Raw genomic sequence first — 27,013 nt, 5'->3', positions numbered from 1 at the left:
GAGAGAGAGAGACTGTTAGAGAAAGAGACTGTGAGAGAGAGAGACTGTGAGAGAGAGAGACTGTGAGAGAGAGAGACTGTGAGAGAGAGAGACTGTGAGAGAGAGAGAGACTGTGAGAGAGAGAGACTGTGAGAGAGAGAGACTGTGTGAGAGAGACTGTGAGAGAGAGAGACTGTGAGAGAGAGAGACTGTGAGAGAGAGTCTGTGAGAGAGAGAGACTGTGAGTGAGAGAGACTGTGAGAGAGAGTCTGTGAGAGAGAGACTGTGAGAGAGAGACTGTGAGAGAGAGAGAGACTGTGAGAGAGAGAAAATGTGAGAGAGAGATTGTGAGAGAGAGACTGTGAGAGAGAGACTGTGAGAGAGAGTCTGTCTGAGAGAAAGTCTGTGAGAGAGAGTCTGTGAGAGAGAGACTGTGAGAGAGAGACTGTGAGATAGAGACTGTGAGAGAGAGAGACTGTGTGAGAGAGAGAGACTGTGTGCGAGAGAGAGACTGTGAGAGAGAGACTGTGAGAGAGAGAGACTGTGTGAGAGAGAGAGAGAGACTGTGAGAGAGACTCTGTGAGAGAGACTCTGTGAGAGAGAGACTGTGAGAGAGAGACTGTGAGAGAGAGACTGTGAGAGAGAGACTGTGTGAGAGAGAGAAACTGTGAGAGAAACAGAGAGACTGTGTGAGAGAGAGAGACTGTGAGAGAGAGAGAGACTGTTTGAGAGAGAGAGATTGTGTGAGAGAGAGAGACTGTGTGAGAGAGAGAGAGACTGTGTGAGAGAGAGAGAGACTGTGTGTGAGAGAGAGAGACTGTGAGAGAGAGAGACTGTGAGAGAGAGACTGTGAGAGAGAGACTGTGAGAGAGAGAGACTGTGAGAGAGAGAGACTGTGTGAGAGAGAGACTGTGTGAGAGAGACTGTGAGAGAGAGAGACTGTGAGTTAGAGAGACTGTGAGAGAGAGAGAGAGACTGTGTGAGAGAGACTGTGTGGGAGAGACTGTGTGAGAGAGACTGTGTGTGAGAGACTGTGAGAGAGAGACTGTGAGAGAGAGAGACTGTGAGAGAGAGAGACTGTGAGAGAGAGAGACTGTGAGAGAGAGAGACTGTGAGAGAGAGAGACTGTGAGAGAGAGAGAGACTGTGAGAGAGAGAGACTGTGAGTGAGAGAGACTGTGAGAGAGAGTCTGTGAGAGAGAGACTGTGAGAGAGAGACTGTGAGAGAGAGAGAGACTGTGAGAGAGAGAAAATGTGAGAGAGACTGTGAGCGAGAGACTGTGAGAGAGAGACTGTGAGAGAGAGTCTGTCTGAGAGAAAGTCTGTGAGAGAGAGTCTGTGAGAGAGAGTCTGTGAGAGAGAGACTGTGAGAGAGAGACTGTGAGAGAGAGACTGTGAGATAGAGACTGTGAGATAGAGAGAGAGACTGTGTGAGAGAGAGACTGTGTGAGAGAGAGACTGTGAGAGAGAGAGAGACTGTGAGAGAGACTCTGTGAGAGAGAGACTGTGAGAGAGAGATACTGTGAGAGAGACTGTGAGAGAGAGACTGTGAGAGAGAGACTGTGTGAGAGAGAGAGACTGTGAGAGAGAGAGAGACTGTGAGAGAGAGAGAGACTGTGAGAGAGAGAGACTGTGATAGAGAGACTGTGAGAGAGAGAGAGACTGTGTGAGAGAGAGACTGTGTGAGAGAGAGACTGTGTGAGAGAGAGACTGTGTGAGAGAGACTGTGTGAGAGAGACTGTGAGAGAGAGACTGTGTGAGAGACTGTGTGAGAGACTGTGTGAGAGACTGTGAGAGAGACTGTGAGAGAGAGAGACTGTGTGAGAGAGAGACTGTGTGAGAGACTGTGTGAGAGACTGTGTGAGAGACTGTGAGAGAGACTGTGAGAGAGAGAGACTGTGAGAGAGAGAGACTGTGAGAGAGAGAGACTGTGAGAGAGAGAGAGACTGTGAGAGAGAGACTGTGAGAGAGAGTCTGTGTGAGAGAGAGAGAGACTGTGAGAGAGAGACTGTGAGAGAGAGTCTGTGAGAGAGAGAGAGAGACTGTGAGAGAGAGAGAGAGACTGTGAGAGAGAGAGAGAGACTGTGAGAGAGAGAGACTGTGAGAGAGAGAGACTGTGAGAGAGACTCTGTGAGAGAGATACTGTGAGAGAGAGACTGTGAGAGAGAGACTGTGAGAGAGAGACTGTGTGAGAGAGAGAAACTGTGAGAGAGAGAGAGAGACTGTGAGAGAGAGACTGTGAGAGAGAGCGAGAGAGAGACTGTGAGAGAGACTCTGTGAGAGAGAGACTGTGAGAGAGAGACTGTGAGAGAGAGACTGTGAGAGAGAGACTGTGAGAAAGAGACTGTGTGAGAGAGAGAAACTGTGAGAGAGAGAGAGAGAGGCTGTGAGAGAGAGAGAGAGACTGTGTGAGAGAGAGAGAGAGACTGTTTGAGAGAGAGAGAGAGAGACTGTTTGAGAGAGAGAGACTGTGTGAGAGATACTGTGAGAGAGAGACTGTGAGAGAGAGAGACTGTGAGAGAGAGAGACTGTGAGAGAGAGAGACTGTGAGAGAGAGACTGTGAGAGAGAGTCTGTGTGAGAGAGAGTCTGTGAGAGAGAGTCTGAGAGAGAGAGACTGTGAGAGAGAGACTGTGAGAGAGAGACTGTGAGAGAGAGAGACTGTGAGAGATAGAGACTGTGAGAGAGAGTCTGTGAAAGAGAGACTGTGAGAGAGAGTCTGTGTGAGAGAGACTGTGAGAGAGAGACTGTGAGAGAGAGACTGTGAGAGAGAGAGACTGTGAGAGAGAGACTGTGAGAGAGAGTCTGTGTGAGAGAGAGTCTGTGAGAGAGAGTTTGTGAGAGAGAGTCTGTGAGAGAGAGTCTGTGAGAGAGAGTCTGTGAGAGAGAGTCTGTGAGAGAGAGTCTGTGAGAGAGAGACTGTGAGAGCGAGACTGTGAGAGAGAGACTGTGAGATAGAGAGAGAGACTGTGAGAGAGAGAGACTGTGAGAGAGAGAGACTGTGTGAGAGAGAGACTGTGTGAGAGAGAGACTGTGAGAGAGAGAGACCGTGAGAGAGAGAGACCGTGAGAGAGAGACTGTGAGAGAGAGAGACTGTGAGAGAGAGAGACTGTGAGAGAGAGAGACTGTGAGAGAGAGAGACTGTGAGAGAGACTGTGAGAGAGAGAGAGACTGTGTGAGAGAGACAGACTGTGAGAGAGAGAGAGACTGTGAGAGAGAGAGAGACTGTGAGAGAGAGACTGTGAGATAGAGAGAGAGAGAGAGACACTGTGAGAGAGACTGTGTGAGAGAGACTGTGAGAGAGAGAGAGAGACTGTGAGAGAGACTGTGAGAGAGACTCTGTGAGAGAGAGACTGTGAGAGAGAGAGACTGGGAGAGATAGTCTGTGAGAGAGAGACTGAGAGAGAGACTGTGAGAGCGAGAGACTGTGAGAGCGAGAGACTGTGAGAGAGAGACTGTGAGAGAGAGAGACTGAGAGAGAGAGAGACTGTGAGAGAGAGAGACTGAGAGAGAGAGAGACTGTGTGAGAGAGAGAGAGACACTGTGTGAGAGAGAGAGAGAGAGAGAGACTGTGAGAGAGACTCTGTGTGAGAGAGAGACTGTGAGAGAGAGACTGTGAGAGAGAGAGAGAGACTGTGTGAGAGAGAGAGAGAGACTGTGAGAGAGAGACTGTGAGAGACACTGTGAGAGAGAGAGAGACACTGTGAGAGAGACTGTGTGAGAGAGACTGTGAGAGAGACTGTGAGAGAGACTGTGAGAGAGATTCTGTGTGAGAGAGAGAGAGAGAGACTGTGAGAGAGAGACTGTGAGAGAGACTGTGAGAGAGAGACTGAGAAAGAGACTGTGAGAGAGAGACTGTGAGAGAGAGAAATTGTGTGTGTGAGAGAGAGAGAGAGCGACTGTGAGAGAGAGAGCGACTGTGAGAGAGAGAGAGATGGTGTGAGAGAGAGACTGTGTGAGAGAGAGACTGTGTGAGAGAGAGACTGTGTGAGAGAGAGACTGTGTGAGAGAGAGACTGTGTGAGAGAGAGACTGTGAGAGAGAGACTGTGTGAGAGAGAGACTGTGAGAGAGAGACTGTGAGAGAGAGAGACTGTGAGAGAGAGAGACTGTGAGAGAGAGAGACTGTGAGAGACTGTGTGAGAGAGAGACTGTGTGAGAGAGAGACTGTGTGAGAGAGAGTCTGTGTGAGAGAGAGACTGAGAAAGAGACTGTGAGAGACTGTGAGAGAGAGAGATTGTGAGAGAGAGAGATTGTGAGAGAGAGAGATTGTGAGAGAGAGAGATTGTGAGAGAGAGAGAGACTGTGAGAGAGAGAGACTGTGAGAGAGAGACTGTGAGAGAGAGAGACTGTTAGAGAGAGAGACTGTGAGAGAGAGAGACTGTGAGAGAGAGAGACTGTGTGTGAGAGAGAGACTGTGTGTGAGAGAGAGACTGTGTGTGAGAGAGAGACTGTGTGAGAGAAAGAGACTGTGTGAGAGAGAGAGACTGTGTGATAGAGAGAGAGAGGCTGTGTGTGTGTGTGTGAGAGAGAGAGAGAGAGAGAGAGAGAGAGACTGTGTGAGAGAGAGAGAGAGACTGTGTGGGAGAGAGAGACTGTGTGAGAGAGAGAGACTGTGTGAGAGAGATAGAGACTGTGTGAGAGAGAGACTGTGTGAGAGAGACTGTGTGAGAGAGAGAGACTGTGAGAGAGAGACTGTGTGAGAGAGAGACTGTGTGAGAGAGAGACTGTGTGAGAGAGAGACTATGTGAGAGAGAGACTGTGAGAGAGAGACTGTGTGAGAGAGAGACTGTGAGAGAGAGACTGTGAGAGAGAGACTGTGAGAGAGAGACTGTGAGAGAGAGACTGTGAGAGAGAGAGACTGTGAGAGAGAGAGACTGTGAGAGAGAGTCTGTGAGAGAGAGACTGTGAGAGAGAGAGACTGTGTGAGAGAGACTGTGAGAGAGAGACTGTGAGAGAGAGTCTGTGTGAGAGAGAGTCTGTGAGAGAGAGTCTGTGAGAGAGAGACTGTGAGAGAGAGAGAGAGAGAGACTGTGAGAGAGAGACTGTGAGAGAGAGAGACTGTGTGAGAGAGAGACTGTGTGAGAGAGAGACTGTGAGAGAGAGAGACTGTGAGAGAGAGACTGTGAGAGAGAGACTGTGAGAGAGAGACTGTGAGAGAGAGACTGTGAGAGACTGTGAAAGAGAGAGACTGTGAGAGAGAGAGACTGTGAGAGAGAGAGAGACTGTGAGAGAGAGACTGAGAGAGAGACTGTGAGAGAGAGACTGTGAGAGAGACTGTGAGAGAGAGACACTGTGTGAGAGAGAGAGAGAGAGACTGTGAGAGAGAGAGACTGTGAGAGAGAGAGAGACTGTGAGAGAGAGAGAGAGACTGTGTGAGAGAGAGAGACTGTGAGAGAGAGAGAGACTGTGAGAGAGAGACTGTGAGATAGAGAGAGAGAGAGAGACACTGTGAGAGAGACTGTGTGAGAGAGACTGTGAGAGAGAAAGAGAGAGACTGTGAGAGAGACTGTGAGAGAGACTCTGTGAGAGAGAGACTGTGAGAGAGAGAGACTGTGAGAGAGAGAGACTGTGAGAGAGAGAGACCGTGAGAGAGAGAGACCGTGAGAGAGAGACTGTGAGAGAGAGAGACTGTGAGAGAGAGAGACTGTGAGAGAGAGAGACTGTGAGAGAGACTGTGAGAGAGAGACACTGTGTGAGAGAGAGAGAGCGAGAGAGAGAGAGAGAGAGAGAGACTGTGAGAGAGAGAGACTGTGAGAGAGAGAGACTGTGAGAGAGAGAGAGACTGTGTGAGAGAGACAGACTGTGAGAGAGAGAGAGACTGTGAGAGAGAGAGAGACTGTGAGAGAGAGACTGTGAGATAGAGAGAGAGAGAGAGACACTGTGAGAGAGACTGTGTGAGAGAGACTGTGAGAGAGAGAGAGAGACTGTGAGAGAGACTGTGAGAGAGACTGTGAGAGAGACTCTGTGAGAGAGAGACTGTGAGAGAGAGAGACTGGGAGAGATAGTCTGTGAGAGAGAGACTGAGAGAGAGACTGTGAGAGCGAGAGACTGTGAGAGCGAGAGACTGTGAGAGAGAGAGACTGTGAGAGAGAGAGACTGTGAGAGAGAGAGACTGTGAGAGAGAGAGACTGAGAGAGAGAGAGACTGTGTGAGAGAGAGAGAGAGAGAGAGAGAGAGAGAGAGACACTGTGAGAGAGAGAGAGAGAGAGACTGTGAGAGAGACTCTGTGTGAGAGAGAGACTGTGAGAGAGAGACTGTGAGAGAGAGAGAGAGACTGTGTGAGAGAGAGAGAGAGACTGTGAGAGAGAGACTGTGAGAGACACTGTGAGAGAGAGAGAGACACTGTGAGAGAGACTGTGTGAGAGAGACTGTGAGAGAGACTGTGAGAGAGACTGTGAGAGAGATTCTGTGTGAGAGAGAGAGAGAGAGACTGTGAGAGAGAGACTGTGAGAGAGACTGTGAGAGAGAGACTGAGAAAGAGACTGTGAGAGAGAGACTGTGAGAGAGAGAAATTGTGTGTGTGAGAGAGAGAGAGAGAGACTGTGAGAGAGAGAGCGACTGTGAGAGAGAGAGAGACTGTGTGAGAGAGAGACTGTGTGAGAGAGAGACTGTGTGAGAGAGAGACTGTGTGAGAGAGAGACTGTGTGAGAGAGAGACTGTGTGAGAGAGAGACTGTGAGAGAGAGACTGTGTGAGAGAGAGACTGTGAGAGAGAGACTGTGAGAGAGAGAGACTGTGAGAGAGAGAGACTGTGAGAGAGAGAGACTGTGAGAGACTGTGTGAGAGAGAGACTGTGTGAGAGAGAGACTGTGTGAGAGAGAAACTGTGAGAGAGAGACTGAGAAAGAGACTGTGAGAGACTGTGAGAGAGAGAGATTGTGAGAGAGAGAGATTGTGAGAGAGAGAGAGACTGTGAGAGAGAGAGACTGTGAGAGAGAGACTGTGAGAGAGAGAGACTGTTAGAGAGAGAGACTGTGAGAGAGAGAGACTGTGAGAGAGAGAGACTGTGTGTGAGAGAGAGACTGTGTGTGAGAGAGAGACTGTGTGTGAGAGAGAGACTGTGTGAGAGAAAGAGACTGTGTGAGAGAGAGAGACTGTGTGATAGAGAGAGAGAGGCTGTGTGTGTGTGTGAGAGAGAGAGAGAGAGAGAGAGAGAGAGAGAGAGACTGTGTGAGAGAGAGAGAGAGAGACTGTGTGGGAGAGAGAGACTGTGTGAGAGAGAGAGACTGTGTGAGAGAGAGAGAGACTGTGTGAGAGAGAGACTGTGTGAGAGAGACTGTGTGAGAGAGAGAGACTGTGAGAGAGAGACTGTGTGAGAGAGAGACTGTGTGAGAGAGAGACTGTGTGAGAGAGAGACTGTGTGAGAGAGAGACTGTGAGAGAGAGACTGTGTGAGAGAGAGACTGTGAGAGAGAGACTGTGAGAGAGAGACTGTGAGAGAGAGACTGTGAGAGAGAGACTGTGAGAGAGAGACTGTGAGAGAGAGAGACTGTGAGAGAGAGAGACTGTGAGAGAGAGTCTGTGAGAGAGAGACTGTGAGAGAGAGAGACTGTGTGAGAGAGACTGTGAGAGAGAGACTGTGAGAGAGAGTCTGTGTGAGAGAGAGTCTGTGAGAGAGAGTCTGTGAGAGAGAGACTGTGAGAGAGAGAGAGAGAGAGACTGTGAGAGAGAGACTGTGAGAGAGAGAGACTGTGTGAGAGAGAGACTGTGTGAGAGAGAGACTGTGAGAGAGAGAGACTGTGAGAGAGAGACTGTGAGAGAGAGACTGTGAGAGAGAGACTGTGAGAGACTGTGAAAGAGAGAGACTGTGAGAGAGAGAGACTGTGAGAGAGAGAGAGACTGTGAGAGAGAGACTGTGAGAGAGAGACTGTGAGAGAGAGACTGTGAGAGAGACTGTGAGAGAGAGACACTGTGTGAGAGAGAGAGAGAGAGACTGTGAGAGAGAGAGACTGTGAGAGAGAGAGAGACTGTGAGAGAGAGAGAGAGAGAGACTGTGTGAGAGAGAGAGACTGTGAGAGAGAGAGAGACTGTGAGAGAGAGACTGTGAGATAGAGAGAGAGAGAGAGACACTGTGAGAGAGACTGTGTGAGAGAGACTGTGAGAGAGAGAGAGACTGTGAGAGAGACTGTGAGAGAGACTCTGTGAGAGAGAGACTGTGAGAGAGAGAGACTGTGAGAGAGAGACTGTGAGAGAGAGACTGAGAGAGAGACTGTGAGAGAGAGAGACTGTGAGAGAGAGAGACTGTGAGAGAGAGAGACTGTGAGAGAGACTGTGAGAGAGAGAGACTGAGAGAGAGAGAGACTGTGTGAGAGAGACACTGTGAGAGAGAGAGAGAGAGACTGTGAGAGAGAGACTGTAAGAGAGAGACTGTGAGAGAGAGACTGTGAGAGAGAGAGAGAGACACTGTGAGAGAGACTGTGTGAGAGAGACTGTGAGAGAGACTGTGAGAGAGACTGTGAGAGAGATTCTGTGTGTGAGAGAGACTGTGAGAGAGAGACTGTGAGAGAGAGACTGTGAGAAAGAGACTGTGAGAGAGAGACTGTGAGAGAGAGAAATTGTGTGTGTGAGAGAGAGAGAGACTGTGAGAGAGAGAGAGAGACTGTGAGAGAGAGAGAGACTGTGTGAGAGAGAGACTGTGTGAGAGAGAGACTGTGTGAGAGAGAGACTGTGTGAGAGAGAGACTGTGAGAGAGAGAGTGTGTGAGAGAGAGACTGTGAGAGAGAGACTGTGAGAGAGAGACTGTGAGAGAGAGAGACTGTGAGAGAGAGAGACTGTGTGAGAGAGAGAGACTGTGAGAGAGAGAGACTGTGAGAGACTGTGTGAGAGAGAGACTGTGTGAGAGAGAGACTGTGTGAGAGAGAAACTGTGAGAGAGAGACTGAGAGAGAGACTGTGAGAGACTGTGAGAGAGAGAGAGATTGTGAGAGAGAGAGACTGTGAGAGAGAGACTGTGAGAGAGAGAGACTGTGAGAGAGAGAGACTGTGAGAGAGAGACTGAGAGAGAGACTGTAAGAGAGAGTGACGTTGAGAGAGAGAGACTGTGTGTGAGAGAGAGACTGTGTGAGAGAGAGAGACTGTGTGAGAGAGAGAGACTGTATGATAGAGAGAGACACTGTGTGAGAGAGAGAGAGACTGTGTGAGAGAGAGAGAGACTGTGTGTGAGAGAGAGAGAGGCTGTGTGTGTGTGTGTGAGAGAGAGAGAGAGACTGTGTGAGAGAGAGAGAGAGAGACTGTGTGAGAGAGAGAGACTGTGTGAGAGAGAGAGACTGTGTGAGAGAGAGAGACTGTGTGTGAGAGAGAGAGACTGTGTGTGAGAGAGAGAGACTGTGTGAGAGAGAGAGAGACTGTGTGAGAGAGACTGTGTGAGAGAGAGAGACTGTGAGAGAGAGACTGTGTGAGAGAGAGACTGTGTGAGAGAGAGACTGTGTGAGAGAGAGACTGTGAGAGAGAGACTGTGAGAGAGAGATTGTGAGAGAGAGACTCTGAGAGAGAGACTGTGAGAGAGAGACAAGTACACAGGAGTACATCAAACAATGCTTGCCGGGCTGAGCTGGGCCGCTTTCTTTTACTGCTCACTGTACAGAAGAGAGCACTGACATTCTGGGCTCACCTAAACACCAGCCACCCACATTATTACTGCTACAGAGCAATGCAAAGTCAGGACCTCCTCACTAAACCCTGTGCCATCAAACAACTTGTCCTCTCACTCCAAGGACAAAACCCCACACAGATTAACAACCTGCCGAAAAAAGAAATCAACTCAATCGCCAACGAAATGAAGAAGCAGTATGTGACAAGATGGGAAAATGATATCCAACGCTCAAAGAAGCTGGAGACCTACCACAGCCTACAGAGAGAATACACTCTGGCACCCTACCTACTGAAGGTAAAAGACCCAAAACAGAGAAAGACCCTGAGCCAGTACAGAATAAGTGCCCACAGCCTAGAAATAGAAACAGGCAGGCACAGACAGAACTGGAAGCCCCGGGAGATGAGACTGTGCCAAAGATGTGAGCTAGGTGAGGTAGAAGATGAAACTCACTTCCTGTTGCGTTGCACACAATACTCTGAAGTGAGGAGTGCCCACCTAGAGAAACTCACTGCTGTTATCCAGAACTTTAATAATACAGAAGAGAACCAAAAAATAGCGATCCTTCTGGGAGAAGTTGAAAACACAGCAGAACTGGCTGCACACTATATCAGCACCTGCCACAAGCTCAGAGACGTACACTAACCCACACACCCCTGTGTGAAACTGTTACCCATATACCCTGCAATCATTATACCCTACCCCCTAGTATTCGTGTAATTATTGTCCCCCACCCCCTATTATTCACGCTTTGGCAATACTGAAATGTTCTTTCGTCATGCCAATAAAGCTGATTTGATTTGATTGAGAGAGATACTTTGAGAGAGAGAGAGAGAGAGAGAGAGTGAGAAAGAGACTGTGTGAGAGAGAGAGAGACTGTGTGATAGAGAGAGAGACTGTGGGAGAGAGAGAGAGACTGTGTGTGAGAGAGAGAGACTGTGTGAGAGAGAGAGAGAGAGACTGTGTGAGAGAGAGAGACTGTGAGAGAGAGAGAGAGAGAGACTGTGTGAGAGAGAGAGACTGTGTGAGAGAGAGAGAGACTGTGAGAGAGAGAGAGAGACTGTGTGAGAGAGAGACTGTGTGAGAGAGAGAGACTGTGTGTGTGTGAGAGAGAGAGAGAGACTGTGTGAGAGAAAGACTGTGTGAGAGAGAGACTGTGAGAGAGAGAGAGAGACACTGTGAGAGAGACTGTGAGAGAGAGAGACTGTGAGAAAGACTGTGTGAGAGAGAGAGAGAGAAAGACTGTGAGAGAGAGACTGTGAGAGAGAGAGACTGTGAGAGAGAGAGACTGTGAGAGAGAGAGAGAGAGAGAGAGAGACTGTGAGATAGAGAGAGACTGTGAGATAGAGAGAGACTGTGAGATAGAGAGAGACTGTGAGATAGAGAGAGACTGTGAGAGAGAGAGACTGTGAGAGAGAGACTGTGAGAGAGAGACTGTGAGAGAGAGAGACTGTGTGAGAGAGAGAGACTATGAGAGAGAGACTGTGAGAGAGAGAGACTGTGAGAGAGAGACTGTGAGAGAGACTGTGAGAGAGACTGTGAGAGAGAGACTGTGTGAGAGAGAGAGACTGTGTGAGAGAGAGAGACTGTGAGAGAGAGATACTTTGAGAGAGAGATACTTTGAGAGAGAGAGACTGTGAGAGAGAGAGAGAGAGAGAGACTGTGTGAGAGAGAGTGAGACTGTGAGAGAGAGAGAGACTGTGAGAGAGAGAGACTGTGAGAGAGAGAGACTGTGAAAGAGAGAGAGACTGTGTGAGAGAGAGAGACTGGGAGAGAGTGAGAGATTGTGTGAGAGAGGGACTGTGTGAGAGAGGGGCTGTGCGAGGGAGACTGTGCGAGGGAGACTGTGAAGCAGAGAGAGAGATAGAGACTGTGTGAGAGAGAGACTGTGTGAGAGAGAGACTGTGTGTGTGAGAGAGAGAGAGACTGTGTGAGAGAGAGAGAGACTGTGTGAGAGCGAGAGACTGTGTGTGAGAGAGAGAGACTGTGTGAGAGAGAGAGAGAGAGAGAGACTGTGAGAGAGAGAGAGACTGTGTGAGAGAGAGAGAGACTGTGAGAGAGAGAGAGAGAGACTGTGTGTGAGAGAGAGAGACTGTGTGTGAGAGAGAGAGAGACTGTGTGTGAGAGAGAGAGACTGTGTGTGAGATAGAGAGACTGTGTGTGAGAGAGAGATACTGAGAGAGAGAGAGATACTGAGAGAGAGAGAGACTGTGAGAGAGAGAGACTGTGTGAGAGAGAGACTGTGAGATAGAGAGAGACTGTGAGAGAGAGAGAGAGAGAGAGAGACTGTGAGAGAGAGACTGTGAGAGAGAGAGAGAGAGATACTATGAGAGAGACTGTGAGAATGAGAGAGAGAGAGAAACTGTGAGTGAGAGAGAGAGAATGTTAGAGAGAGAGAGAGAGAGAGAGAGACTGTAAGAGAGAGAGAGACTGTGAGAGAGAAAGAGAGAGAGAGACTGTGAGAGAGAGACTGTGAGAGAGAGTGACTGTGAGAGAGAGAGACTGTGAGAGAGAGAGAGAGAGACTGTGAGAGAGTCAGGCTTATAGGTCTGAAATTCCCCGGGTGTGATCTAGCTCCCTTTTTAAATATAGGCACCACATCTGCTTTACGCCAATCTTGTGGTACTGAGCCTGTGGAAATGGAGTCCTTGAATATTAACTATAATGGTTTTGCTATTACTGAGCTTAACTCCTTGAGAACTCTTGGATGTATGCCATCGGGGCCAGGTGCCTTATTTATTTTAATTTTTTCAAGTCGCTTATGAACTTCTTCCTCAGTTAACCAATTGTTAATTAATATGGAGGTTGTGGCTTCCTCCTGTGGCGCTACTATTGAACTTGATTCTTCCCTGGTAAACACAGAGGCAAAGAATTTGTTTAATACCTCTGCTTTTTCCTTATCTCCAATAATCTGCCTACCCATCTCACACTAAAAGGGTCCTATATTTTCTTTTCTCATTTTTTTGTTATTAAGGTACTTAAAGAACTTTTTAGGGTTGACCTTGCTTTCTATTGCAATCCTTTTTTCATTATCCATTTTTGCTAATTTTATTGCCCTTTTGCAATTTTTGTTACATTCCTTATAATTCTGATACAATGTCTCTGTCCCTTCTGACTTAAAGAATCTAAACGCCTTCCTCTTCTTGTCCATTTCCTCCCCTACCTGTTTATTTAGCCACATTGGTTTTGACTTATTTCTTTTATACTTATTACCCAAGGGTATACACTGATAAGTGTGCTTTTCTAACAATGTTTTAAAGACTGCCCATTTATCTTCTACATTTTTCCCTGCAAAAAACATCATCCCATTGTATTACTACTAGATTAGACCTCAGTTTATTAAAATCTGCCTTTCTAAAGTTTAAAGTCTTTGTTGAACACAAGTAATCTGTTTTTTGATAATTTATTTCAAATGAGACCATGTTATGATCACTGTTACCCAAATGTTCCAGGACTTGAATATTTGTTATTACTTCTACATTGTTTGATATGACCAAATCCAGAACTGCCCCTCTCCTGGTTGGTTCCTCAATAATTTGGGTCATATAATTATCTTTAAAGCACCCCCAGAAACCTTTTTCCTTTTATTGTAACGCTAATCTCATTGCCCCAGTCTATGTCTGGATAATTAAAATCCCCCATTATGAAAACATGACCCAGTTTTGATGCCTTCTCCATTTGCAAATGTATTTTAGCTTCCTCAATCTCACAGATATTTGGTGGTTTATAGCATATTCCCACAAAAATTTTCTTTATACTTTTACCTCCACTGCTAATTTCTATCCACAAGGTCTCTACATTGTCATCATTCCCTTCATAAACAGCATCCCTTATAATAGGTTTTAGATCTGGTTTAACATATAGACATACTCCACTTCCCCTTCTATTTGTTCGATCCTTCCGAAAAAGAGAATACCCCTTTACATTAACTGTCCAGTCATGAGTTTCATCCCACCATGTTTCAGTAATGCCTATGATATCATACTGCTCCCTTGTAGCTATTAACTCAAGCTCCCCCATTTTATCTGTCAGGCTTCTTGCATTAGCAAGCATGCATTTAAGTTTTTTTTCAGCCTGTACTATTATCTTATCTGCTCCTTCCTTTCTGCTCCCAGTTGGTTTAGTCTTTAGAAGTTTTCTAGTATTATCTCTATTTACTATGTGTATCTCACTGCTTGTCAAACTTGCACTTGCCCCCATTCTACCTCCATACCACCTTGTATCCTCATCTATTCCATTTAGTTCATTATCTGTTTCATTCCCCTCCCCCCTCCATCCTAGTTTAAAATCTCCTCCAACCTTTTTAGCATTCTCCCCCCTAGCACAGAAGATCCCTCTTCATTGAGGTGCAATCCGTCCCTAGAATATAGATGGCACCTCTCAGAAAAGGAGTCCCAGTGCTCTAAAAACCCAAACCCCTCCTTCCTAAATCACTTTCTTAGCCATGCATTAACCTCCCTGATCTCTGACTGTCTCCCTGCGGTAGCACATAATAATGTCATATATGTAATAATCGTTGAAAAGGTTAATCATTAGAGACAATGTCCATAAAAAATAAATAATATTGACAAGATTGACAAATAAGCTTTGCCAACTGACATATAATAAATAATTTGTTGTTAAGTAAAGATATATATATGTGGATATATATACACATATATATATATATATATATATATATATATATATATATATATATAGTTTAATACTGTACGTAAAAACGTATGTAATCTAAAAAAACAAATTCATCTAAACATAAGTGGACATGGGCTATGATTAACCCTTACAGCATAAACATCTTTAAACAGAGAATATTAAAACTTATTTTGAAAATCATACAGGGACACATGTTAATTTCCCTGTGTCTAGATTAACACATTAATCAATATCTACAATAGTCACTTATTATAAAGGGGGCAGATAGAGGGAGGCCATTGTGGTGCAAGATAGGAATGAATACCAGAAAGAGACCCTCTGCCATTTGGGCGACACTACCTCCTACAGTGTGCTACGTGGTGACCCTACTATCCCCTTTCAAAATGAGCTTAGATTATTGTTGGAGGAAGGATCTATCTTGGGGGTGCTTGATCACAAAGAATTGGAATTTCTGTTTAAAGCTTACCTGTTATCCCAATATTTCACCATCTCCTGAAGCTCCATAAGACATTTGCCTCCGCTCCTGGGAGACCAATGTGAGAGACTGATAAAATCATACAGAAAATGATTACTTCAAGTTATTGCTGCTCAAGGTGGTTCTACAAGCTATTGAATCATAAGGTATACTTAGTTTTTCACACATGGCTTCTCCATTTTGGCTTTATTTTTGTTAAATAAATCATGACACGGTGTAATATGTTATGTGTTGTTGTTCATCTGAGATTGTATTTACCTAATTTTAAGACCTGCTAAGATTGTTATTATGTCCTCATATGTAAAAACCTTAGAATTCAAAGAGAGTGTACTTTCTTTTTCACACCACTGTGTGTGTGTGTGTATATATATATATATATATATATATATATATATATATATATATATATATATATATATATATATATATATATATATATATATATATATATATATATATATATATATGTGTGTGTATATGTTATGTTTTTAGAGCATTGCTTGCATGTTGAAACAAGTTCTTCTCTGCATGTACTGTTCTAAGATTACAGCTTTGATTTGTCTCGGTTGTGATCATTTTAAGGAGCTGTCAGACCGCTTGTTTGGTTTGACATTCTCCTTGGCGATTTGCTAACCTATTACAAACTTAATCAAGAAACTGGTTATCATCCAGAACAAGAAAGTTAATCAGTGTCTAAATGTGCAAATCAATGTTTAGGTGGTTAGAAGTTTCTCTGAGAAAATAACACAAATTCTGCATGATCTTTATATGATACAATCTAGTTAAGTAATTCAGTGATGGAAGAGACAGTTATTTATGACTGTAAAACCCCCCACAAACCAAGGAATGAAAACAAGTAGAGTGACAGAGAGACACTGTGACAGCATGCAAGAGATGATGGTTAATCCCCATTGTCTGCTTTGAGAATTATGTGAACATTTACCTGTGCGCTTGTAACTTGGGAAGTAGGGGGTCCCCAGACATGCAATTAATGCGGTTCATTTTCCGGAGACCCCCTGCTGCAAAACTGTAATATTAAAATAAAAAATAAAAAAATGCGATCGCCTGTTAGAGGCACGCAGGTAGAGAGACTGATTCAGTGTACAGTATCTCAAGTTGTGCATCTCTTAGGTTACGGCCCCGTTGCCTGTGCCTCGCACGTCTGCGAGGTAGGTGGCGTGTGCAGCCGAGTCCCCTGGGCTACAGGAGGAAAGACGGGAGAGGGGCGTGACGGAGGCGCGGCCATGACATCACCTTGCAGGTTCTCCCACATACGTTGGACCGCCAGAGGGCGTGAGAGGAGAAATTTCTGTAGTCGCAGAGCAGCGGCTACCTCTCGCAAAAGGGCCTGGCCCTATTGTGGAGCGGCTCTTGTCTCTGCAGCATCCGCCACAGCGGGCGCTGCAATTGCCAGCGGGAACCTGTCTGTAAGGCCAGGTCAAGCCCGATACGCTTTAACACAGTGCGAGTCCCATTCAAACGCAGGGACCCCCGCTGTGTTAATCCCGATGCGCCATTAGTCTGCTGTGGACCACCTCACAAGGTTTTTGGTGAATTGGCTGCGAGTTTGGAACGTGATGTGGTTGAATACCGGTGACTGCATCTGTATAATACTACAGAAATGTAGAGCAACTGATTCTTGGGCTCTTCAGAAAGTTAATTTATGCTTCAAATAATTGGTGGTTTACTGCATTGTAAAATTGAAATTGTAAGTATTGTATAATGTACAGAGCATTTATTGAAGGTTCAAAATATTGAACTGCTGATATTATTACTTTGCAATTTCTACCATTTCAATGAGTGTTACATTTTGATGTGCAGCCTAGTGCATTTTAATGAAATACATTTATTTGAACTTTTCTTTAAGATCACTGGTATGTCGGCTGCTATAATCTGAGTTCATTAGATCTAGAAGATATTGGATACGAGGCAGCACCTGTTGGCATGACAGATTTACCTACATGTTCCAAGTTCTGCCTTCGGAAAAGGTGAGAAGTATTTCAACAATTCCTTTTTATTTCCGTTGTGGAAAATAACAAAATATATGATTGTAACAATTTTTTTCTTTTTTTTTGTTAAGCAGTGAAAGTAATTAGCAGAAAAAAACAAGAACGGCTTAAATACACTTATTTTCAAATTATAGTAGGTGACTGCATTTTGACTTGAAACAAAAAAATCTTCTAACAAGTATAATTTTTTTTTCTTTGATATTTTCTCTGGTTAAAAAAAACAAACCTTTAAATGGTATTGGTAATCTCCACATATTGTGATAAAACGGCATATTCTCTAATCTACAGGTAAATCTTTTTTTTTTGCTTTTTATGTATGTCATCATTGATCAGACACAAAGATAAATAGCCAAATATACTGTAGCTAAATATGAATGCAGTGGACAAGAAGAAACAGAAAACATATACAGGTGCGCTGACGAGTATTCTAAAACTTGCCTTGGAGAATCTGGGGCAATCACCAACAAGACCCAGGTACATGCTGGGTACATGCTGCAACATTTCAGTGACATTTCTGCGGACAGACTAATGGCCCATAGTATTAACACAGCGGAGGTCCCTGGCAGTCCCGTTCAAACTGAATGGGACTGCCAGGGACCCCTGTTGTGTTAATCCGATGGGCCATTAGTCTTTCTGCAGAAATGTCACTGAAATGTTGCAGCATGTGAGAAAAAGAAAGTGAATCTCTGCGCTTCTCCCTTAGGGAGAGCAATAAATGGGGAATATACAGTATATGTGTGTGTATATATATATAATATATATATATATATATATATATATATATAGTTATACGTTACCGTTCCAAGGATTGGTAAACAAGAGACAGCACTCAATGTTGAAGATCAAAGTGTATTAGTGAAAGCAAAAATACATCCAGAAACCCAACGTTTCGGTCCTACAGAATGGGACCTTCCTCAGGGGGATACAAAGGGAGAATGACACAGTTCACCACATATTTATACATCAAACACTGAAAGTCAATTAACCAATCACCATCACCCAATTAAATTAACACAAGAAACCTGCAGCTCTGATGTCATATGTTGATTAAGCTTACATAAGATACCTCCATACTGCTAATCACTCAGCTGTGTATCATCCATTGTCATGGTTATCAATGGGTGTGAGCTCTGATTGATATGGCAGGGGCAATAGGGAGAGGATATCTAAAGAATTAAGGCAGGTTGTGCCATACATAAGTGAAACATTATAAAACCAGGGACATATAAATCAAACACTGAAAGTCAATTAACCAATCACCATCACTCAATTAAAATAACACAAGAAACCTGCAGCTCTGATGTCATGTGTTGATTAAGCTTACATAAGATACCTCCATACTGCTAATCACCCAGCTGTGTATTGCATCCATTGTCATGGTTACCAATGGGTCTGAGCTCTGATTGATATGTCAGGGGCAGCAGGGAGAGGGTTTTTAAAGAAGTAAAGCAGGTAGTGCCATACATAAGTGAAACATAATAAAACCAGGGACATATAGGTGTGGGGGAGTGTGGGGGAGTGGTGGGGATCATGATGGAATGTACTGACATAACTAGAGGGCAGAGCCAGACTATGTCATATGAACCATAAGTGCATATGGGAATACCACAATAAGTAGAACTTGCATGTAAACAAATGATGAATAAATATGTATAGACTTCTAACCAAAGGAGAGCAACAGAGGATATTATACCATGAAACACATCAGTGAAATTAATGTGATTGTCCACACACGCACATGTCCATAGGTATCATCAGGATCTGACCTAAAGAAAACAACTTAGCTTAAAATCCTCGTTAAGCCCTTTTGGGGTCATTGTACTTAAATCAAAGATAGCTTTAGCTTCCAGCTGTAATAGTAGTTTATTCCTGTCGCCACCCCTGGTAGGGGCACGAGCCTGTATAATAGGCATGCATCTTAGAGTTGCTAAACTGTGTCTGTGTTTCCTGAAGTGTCGTGCCACCGGTTGGTGTTTCAAATCATCGTCATCTTCAGCACCCAGAAGTGCCTTCCTGATTGCACATCGATGAATACTGATACGTTCCTTTAACATTCTCATCGTCTTTCCAACGTAGTAGAGCCCACATGGGCACTTGATGAAGTACACTACATATTTAGACTCACAGTTTAAATATTGTTTAATTTTTGTAGATTTGCCAGTCTGAGGGTGAGCAAAAGTACTTCCTGTTTGCATAAACTGGCAGTTGGTACAGCCATGGCATCTGTATGACCCCGGTTTTCTCGCCAGCCAGGTCTTTGCTGGCATGTATTTGTCAACGGGATCAGAATGTGTAAGCAGATCTCCCAGATTTCTGCCTCTTTTATAACAAAAAAGGGGTGGAGCATTAAAGTCTTTCCCAATCCTGCGATCATTAGCCAATATATGCCAATGTTGTTGTATAGACCTTTTGATATGTCCAGATGCAGTGCTGTAAGTGCTGACCACCTTACAGCGATCAGAATCAGTGGTCTTCATTGTTGGTGACAGCAGCTCCTCCCTCTCTGGGATCCTGGCTTTGATGAGTGCCTTATTGACTTCTTTGGGATCATATCCCCTCTCTAGAAAGCGAGAGGCCATCTCCAGAAGTGCACACTCCACTAGTTTGGGGTCACTCACAATTCTCCGGACACGTAGTAGTTGTGAGAAAGGGAGACCTGCTTTTAATGGTGGAGGATGATGGCTGGTTGCATGTAATAATGTGTTCCTATCTGTGGGCTTCTGGAATAGACGTGTGCAGAGTTTTCCATTGTCCTTATAAACAATGGTATCAAGAAAAGGAACTTCAATGGTACTGTAGCTAGCTGTGAACCTAATTGTGCATGGAATTTTGTTTAGATACTCAGTAAATGATAGAAGCTCTGTTTCCAGTCCTCGCCAGACCAGGAACACATCATCAATGTAGCGATAGTAGTTAGATATACGGTCCGCAAATGGGGCATCGGTAAGCAAATGGGTGTTCTCGTAGGTATCCATGAACAGGTTGGCATACGCCGGTGCCATGTTTGACCCCATAGCGGTGCCTGTTAGTTGCAGATAAAAGGTTTTCTCAAACCTGAAGTAGTTCTTATGGAGTATCACCTCCAGCAGCAATAACAAGTATTCTGGAGGCGGCCCCTTGTGCTCTGCAAACTTACTGAAGTGGTCACGGATCGCTTCAATGCCCTCCTGGTGTGGGATGTTAGTATATAGACTGCCCACGTCCATGGTTACCAGTATAGTATCTGCAGTAACCGGCGAAATGCCTTCCAATTTGTGGATGAAGTCAGTTGTATCTTTGACAAATGAGGCCATCCGCATCACCATGGGTTGAAGGTAGAAATCCAAGAACTGTGATAATGGATGACACAAGGACCCTCGTGCCGAGATGATTGGTCTCCCCGGAGGCTTGGTCAGAGATTTGTGTATTTTAGGGAGTATATAAATGACCGGTGTAATGGGGTATGTTTGCATCAGGAACTTGGCTGTTTCCTCCGCAATCCACGAATTATTGAGTCCTAGCTGTATGATAGAGTCAATCTCCTTCTTGAACGGCATTGTTGGGTCTGATTTCAGACGCTTGTAGTTAGTATCGTCTCCAAGCTGGTTGGAGATTTCCTTTTTGTAGTCAGAGTATGCCATGACTACAATTCCGCCACCCTTGTCTGCTGCGCGTATGATGATATTTGTATTTGCCCGTAGTGACTTCAGTGCTTCATGTTCTTCCCTGGTCATGTTACGGAAACTAGTTCTGTATTGGCTGATACGTTGTCTAGTATCTCTCTCCACAAGACTCATAAATGTGGTGATGTTATGGTTCACGACCACAGGATCGAATGAACTCCTAGTCTTGAAACGGCCCCCAGTAATTGGGTCCCTGAGGGTGCTTGTTGATGTATCCCCTGTAGGTTTGCTATAAAAATCTTTTAGACGCAATTGTCTATTGAGCTTGAAAAGATCAACCTCCCATAGGAACGGATCCTGTTTGTGTGTAGGTACATACGATAACCCTTTCTGGAGGACATCAATTTCTGTTGTAGTCAATGCATGACCAGAGATGTTGTAGACTACCGTCTTCTCCATCTTCCTCTCTCCCCCCTCTCCTCTCTCCTTTCTGGAGTCCCGTAGTGGGTATCGGTGGTTTCCACCCACCTCTCCTGGTCTGCCGCCTGTATCGGAGTCGGGTAAGGGGGGTTTTTTTTGTCCTGTCGTACCTATTCCTAAAAAAGGATCCGCAGACGTGCCTTCTTGTGAATCAGAAAAGTCTGTATCACTTGTATTGTATGCTGCACCAGATACTGCTGCCTTCCTGGTATGTGTATAGTGGCGTCTGCCCCTGGAGGAGCTCTGTGTGCTATCTCCAATCCCCAGAAGCCACTTATAAACACGTCGATCTTTGTAGTCCATCTTAACCTGTTTCAGCTTGTCCCGCTTGTATTTGACCAGCCCCTCACGGTACGCATCTATGGTGGTCTGCAGTTTGTCAGTCCAGTTAGTGTTGGTATCAGCACTGAGGGTATCACCATGTTTGGAATAGATAGTATCGATCTCTTTTTTAATTTTCCCCAGTTCCTTACTGGACTGTTCGATTACCAGTATGGTAAGGTCAAATGAGCACTTATTGAGTATCCCAATCCATTTTCTGCAGAATTCGGGATCGTTCCTACCTATGGTTGGTTGGTTCTTAATCCTGAACCCTCTGGGTAGCAACCCCTCTCGATGGTAGTGAGAGAGTGTCACCCCATGCAGGTAATAGTCAACTTCCCTCTTCTTTAACTTCACCAGATCATTATAAATTTCTGATGGTTTTTCAGGTCCAAGTACCTCATCAAATTTTTCAGTATATCTGATGGATGCTATTTCAGCCTCGCTATAGGTAAGCGTGTCAGAGATAGAGGAGAAGAGTCCTGCAGTATCAGCAAATTCCTCCATGATCCAATGTGTAAATCCCTAAAGCAATAGGAAGAGTGTGATATGAAATGCAAAAAATATCCAAAACTGCTCTACTCAATATGCTGTAGAGGAGCAAAAATAATAGTCCTGGGTGCTCAACTCATAAGAGAGTAATAGTCAGATAAGGCAGTTGGCACTCCAATAGGTGCTGTTAAGCCACAGGTGCACGTCCCATATAGAGAATGTAGTTATACGTTACCGTTCCAAGGATTGGTAAACAAGAGACAGCACTCAATGTTGAAGATCAAAGTGTATTAGTGAAAGCAAAAATACATCCAGAAACCCAACGTTTCGGTCCTACAGAATGGGACCTTCCTCAGTGGAATGTGGAAATCTATAAGATAAAGGAGACTTTTGGTTTACATCCTATTTTCTTGGTCTTCCAGGCTGTCTTTAAAAGAGATTATCTTGTTTCCAATCTAATAATCTCATTGTCTGCAATGGCCTGCGGCTGGATGGTTTCCTCCATCTTTGCTTCAAGGTCTGAAGCTCTTTGAGTTAGTGCATTGATTTCTGTTTTAAGTTTTGAGACAGCATCTTTAATATCTTTTTGGAAGGAATGATGCCTTTTGGAGAAGAGGCTTTCTTAGTACGATTTGGTTATCTCCTCCCCGTCCATATTCGCCCAATACTGTACTCGATCCTTGTCATTGGGTGCACGAGCCACAGCGCCATCCTTGGCTCCGCTGCCAGAGGCTGAGTTTGCTGAGTTCCTATGAAAAAACGGGCTACGTCTTGCATTGATTGTTTCTTCATCTCTGCGTCCACCGTCGGTCCCTTCATGCATTAGGAGGAATTGTCTATTATGCTGTTTCATACTTAAGGGTCCTCAGAGTTCCCTTGCTAAGCATCCATCCCCGGTGATGTCACCTGAAGTCTCCAAGTTAGAATGTTTTAAATGAAATAAAGTCAGACAGTATTTACGTTGTGGGTTTCCCCTCCATCTTGCCCTGTGAGTGGGGGTTTTACATAATTTGCATATAGTATCTGGTGGGGGAGGTAAGTCCAACCACCTCAGCAGCCCCCCAGCAGTGCAACCAACCGGGACCAGATAGCGTCTCTATTTATTTATTTGGAGATGGGGTCTATGCTTCTTATTTTCTAGCCACTTGGAGGGGGGATATATTTCTTTGTCTGGCCCAGGGAGTTAGTCAAGTCCAGCACATAGTCACTCCACACCTCCTTAAAGGCCTGTGGTGGCCATCTTGCCCCCAGTCTAGGCAAGCTTAGCTCTGTCCAATGCTCCTACTCCTTCCCTCCTCACCAGCTCTGGTCTCACTTATCAAGGGGAGCTCCAATGGGAAACTCCCTTTCAGTCCATTGGCAGAATTGTATAGAAAGAGGGGTATGTCCCCTACGCCGATGCTCCAGAAAAGCCTCCTCTTTAGTGCTGTACATAGTGCCCTGCTTTTTTTGTACTTTTTCTACAGTGGTAGAATTACACTTTCAGGGGGGCATCGCACCCGCTGCCTCCCGGGTGGGAAATGACTGCCGCTGCCCTCTGCAGGCCTCCCTCATGGTCAGACTCTCTCGGGCTCTCCATCGCCGCTGGCACTCTGGTGGCCAGTCGTCAGGGGCACAGGCAAGGAAGGCGCATTGCCATTTGTCTTCACCTCATCCCCCCCTGACTACCCCCACAGATCTCCCCGACGGCCGCCTGGTCCAGCGGAGTCTCACGGGGACCACCGGGGCAATAGCAGCCCCACCTTTCGCAGTGGCACCAGCAGACATCCCAGCTGGGGGGCAGGTGCCAGATCTTCCCTGCCACTTCTCAAATGAACCCCGTGGGACCTGCAGCTTCTGGGCAGTCTCTCCTGGGGACGAGGACATGTCTGCCCACCACTGCATCTCAGGCAGCACAGCTGTGGGTCTCCTGCTATGGGTGTCTCCCCTTCCTTCTTGGCTGCGGGGCTTCAGGTATCGGTTGACACAATTTTGGTTTGCCTCGTTGAGAGTGGGGATTCAGTGTCCCTCTTGGTATTTTAGGGGGGATGTAGAGCGGCTGTCCGGCCCATGCCATGTGGGTGAACCGCAGATACCAGGCAGGGAGATTTCTTTTAATTTGGAGCGATTTTAGATGCTTTTGCCATTAGTGGCCTAAATCTATAAGTCCCTGTACGGAACTCAGCAGCCGTGCGACCGCTCAGTTCAGCTGCTGGCCATGCCCCCTGGTTGGGTGCTGTATTACCAGTTTCACTGTGGAATGCACAGACTTGAGACCCAGGGAAGATGCCATTTTTCATTCAGCATTTACACCTATTGATATCTGATCAATCCCAGGCTAAGAACAGGTGTGTATGTAAAAGTGGAATTTCCACTTTATTATTATTTCCTGATAAAGTGGCAGGTCAGCATGAAACGTGTTGGATTATTCATAGTCTTGCATCCCCTCTATAAAAACAATATATTGCTGTACTGCCATCCGGAATTTATCTGTACAAGGCGGCATATCTAAACTGGCTATTAGCAATTTAGGATGCTCTCAGGACTTTTTGGAATAACAACTGATTTTGGTGTCATCACCAAGCGCCTCCAGAAACATCGGAGGACCCACCGGACATCCCTGGTTCTTCCGAGGCACTTTACCACATCCTCCCTGGGTCCAGAGTCTTTACATCCCACTGTGGAACTGGGGATACTTCAACTGACTGATTGTCAAAGCGTGAGGGTTCTTCAGCCATCATACAGATGCAACGGCCGTTATTTGAACATATCACAGAGCCGTTTTCGTGTGTGCTGCTGTACTCCACGCGGCCACTCACGCGATTGATTTGTTTGAATTTTATGGATCCCAATTTCTTTGGGTGCAATTCTTTGCGTTTCCTTGGCAGAAATGAATGAATTGTAATGTGTACAGTACAGTACTGTGTCAATTTGCAGGTGTTTAAAAACCACAACACTAAAATGCAATTTTCTGCACTCGATAAAACACGAGTTAACATGCGGTAATGACGCACCATTACATGGGTATTTCGAGGTATGCAATGCGTGATATTTTCGAATAACGGCCGCTGCGTCTGTAGAAGAGACTGTGATAAGCTTGTTTTTGTCTACCTTTTTTGTACATGTAATACTTGCCTTCATTTGCTGATTTATATCACAAATTACTATACTATTTGTATTGTGGGCTTTATCAAGTGAAATGTCTTTGCTGGCACAAATCTCCTTTCAAGGAGACGGAAGTTTGTTATAGAAGTGACGTCATTGCTGGCAGATGAGGCCGTCGGTCCGCACATGCGCAGAAGCGACCCACGCAGAAGTTTCAACAATGTTCAAATGAGACATACAGTACAGTACATGCTTGTATAAATATGCAAATTTACAATTACTGCGCGTGCACACACAGACTGTGTACTGCCATTGGTTGAACTGCTACAGTATTAGACTTTGAAGACAACAGCTCGCGAACGCCCACCTGAGTTTTTAGACGGTATTGCAGTATTGCAGAGAGCGCTAATAATACGAGCGCTAAAATACCGTAAAATACCGGAAGATATTCCGGAAAAAAAGAAAATATACTGCATCTGCCGTGGTTATCAGAGTTACGCCGCTACGGCCGCATTAGGATAAAGCGGGCCGCAGCTGTAGCATGCATTCTTGTAGTATTAATTAAATCAAACCTGAAAGTTATGCTCATTAAAGATACTCCTGTTGGTGCAGAAACAGTCTGTATCATTCTTTCAAATGGTCAAGCCAAGACTGAAAAATATAATGTAAAAACAAAACATTACATAAATGTTTTATGTAGCCTCATACCTAGCAAAGCAAAGTTGAAAGAATGGGGATAAAGGATGTGCAAAGAAGCATTCTTTTCAGAAACATGAAAAATCTGCATTGCAAAGAATAGAATGAGAATGGCACAACTTAATTTTGCTTCTTCTTGCATAATGCTCATTTCAATTAACTTGCCAAATATTCTGAAACATCTAAAATTAACTTTCTTAATGTTACATAGTTACATAGTAGATGAGGTTGAAAAAAGACATGCGTCCATCAAGATCAACATATGCTAAATGTAGCCGACAGATACTAGGAATAAACAAGATGGTCTCCCTCTCTGATCGGGCAGTCCTCTTACATAGACCTCAGTGTCCTATAGCTAACATGGAACAGGGACTGCCGACCAACCAGCGCACGGATCGTAGTGCAACCACCACTCATAAAGGGGAGGCTTGGCTTGTTGCCCCCGTCAGAGGAGGGGGTGTACGAAGGTGCTCAGGTAGCTGGTGAGCGGGAAATTCGAACTGGCCAATGGGAACCATGCCTTCGAGCAACGGCTTCCCCTTGCCAGCTCCAGACCTTGCACTTGGTACTGGACCTGGTTCTCCACACTTCCCTGCTCAACCAGATGGCCTGACACCTCGCTACTCCCATCCTCCCTTTTGATCCACCATCTGTATACAGACATCCTGGCTAATCGTATTACCAGGACTGCCTCCATAGAGAGGAATACACATTTTAAAAACATATTTCTTCCTCCAACCTGGGCTTGGAGATTTGGGTGAGAAACTTGGCTCTGCTGCCGGGGAAAACAATATTTCATAGGGGAAACATAACGGTATTAACATGCATACGCATATCAGCAAATCAGACGCGATGCGCAGGTAAAATTGTGGGACAACCGGTAACTTTGTCCCACAACATTTTATACACATCTTAACACTTCTTGCCCCCAATATGCACTATTAAAGTCCCATTCCCAAAGTCCCAGTTTTATAGCTGAAACACAGAGGGTCATAACACACATTGTCACCGGCTAATATTGCTAATAAGCCGCCGTGGAACCACAGTTTTTAGGGTAGCAAGCCAGGCTTTATAATGAAGACTGGCTACCCCCACGGTCACATACTTTATTCTATATCGATACTGTGACATAGTCCCAGGATATTAAGCAGCTTTCTGCCCGATTTAGGTCAGAAAGTGCAGAAATAGTGTAAAAGGATCCATTCCACAGCATCACATTTACTGAGGCTGTTGATGGAAAGTCCAGGCCAGAGTTTATAATGGGTCTATTTCCCCTCACCTGCTCTCCTAAATAAGAAACAGGCATTTATGGCAGCTAGGTTTGCTGCTTCACTCTCTCTCTCCTAGAGCTTGGAGGCTGGGGGCACGCTGCTCCCCTGTATCCAGTTCAGGGAGGATGCCCCCTCATGAGTTGCAGTGTCCAGAAGATTTGCAGAGAATCTATTGGGACACTTTCCCCATCATCAGATAAGAACACAATATATATTTCTGTGTCTAAAGACAGTGGATATTAAGTATACGGTAACCCTAAACAGGAGTGTGTTGTTTAAGCTGGGAACCAGGTTAGTTGGTCAGCAACAATTAGGAAGGCTTATGCTGCTGTATAGTTAGTTTCCCTATAAGAGATAGGCTTTA

General features: G+C 45.2%; 1 protein-coding gene across 1 annotated transcript in view; it reads left to right on the top strand.

Annotated features, from left to right (window-relative positions):
* LOC142488223 (polycystin-1-like protein 1) overlaps positions 1 to 27,013 on the top strand; it is a 298,659-nt gene that overhangs the window by 61,173 nt on the left and 210,473 nt on the right. Inside the window, exon 2 of the mRNA XM_075588596.1 lies at positions 16,562 to 16,682. Within this exon, the coding sequence (XP_075444711.1) occupies positions 16,562 to 16,682 (121 nt within the window). The remainder of the gene's footprint in view (positions 1 to 16,561; positions 16,683 to 27,013) is intronic.

This window comes from Ascaphus truei, chromosome 2 (genome assembly GCF_040206685.1).
Source record: "Ascaphus truei isolate aAscTru1 chromosome 2, aAscTru1.hap1, whole genome shotgun sequence".
NCBI lineage: Eukaryota > Metazoa > Chordata > Amphibia > Anura > Ascaphidae > Ascaphus > Ascaphus truei.
The sequence above is the reverse complement of the archived record's forward strand: the minus strand, read 5'-3'. Positions and strand labels throughout refer to the sequence as shown.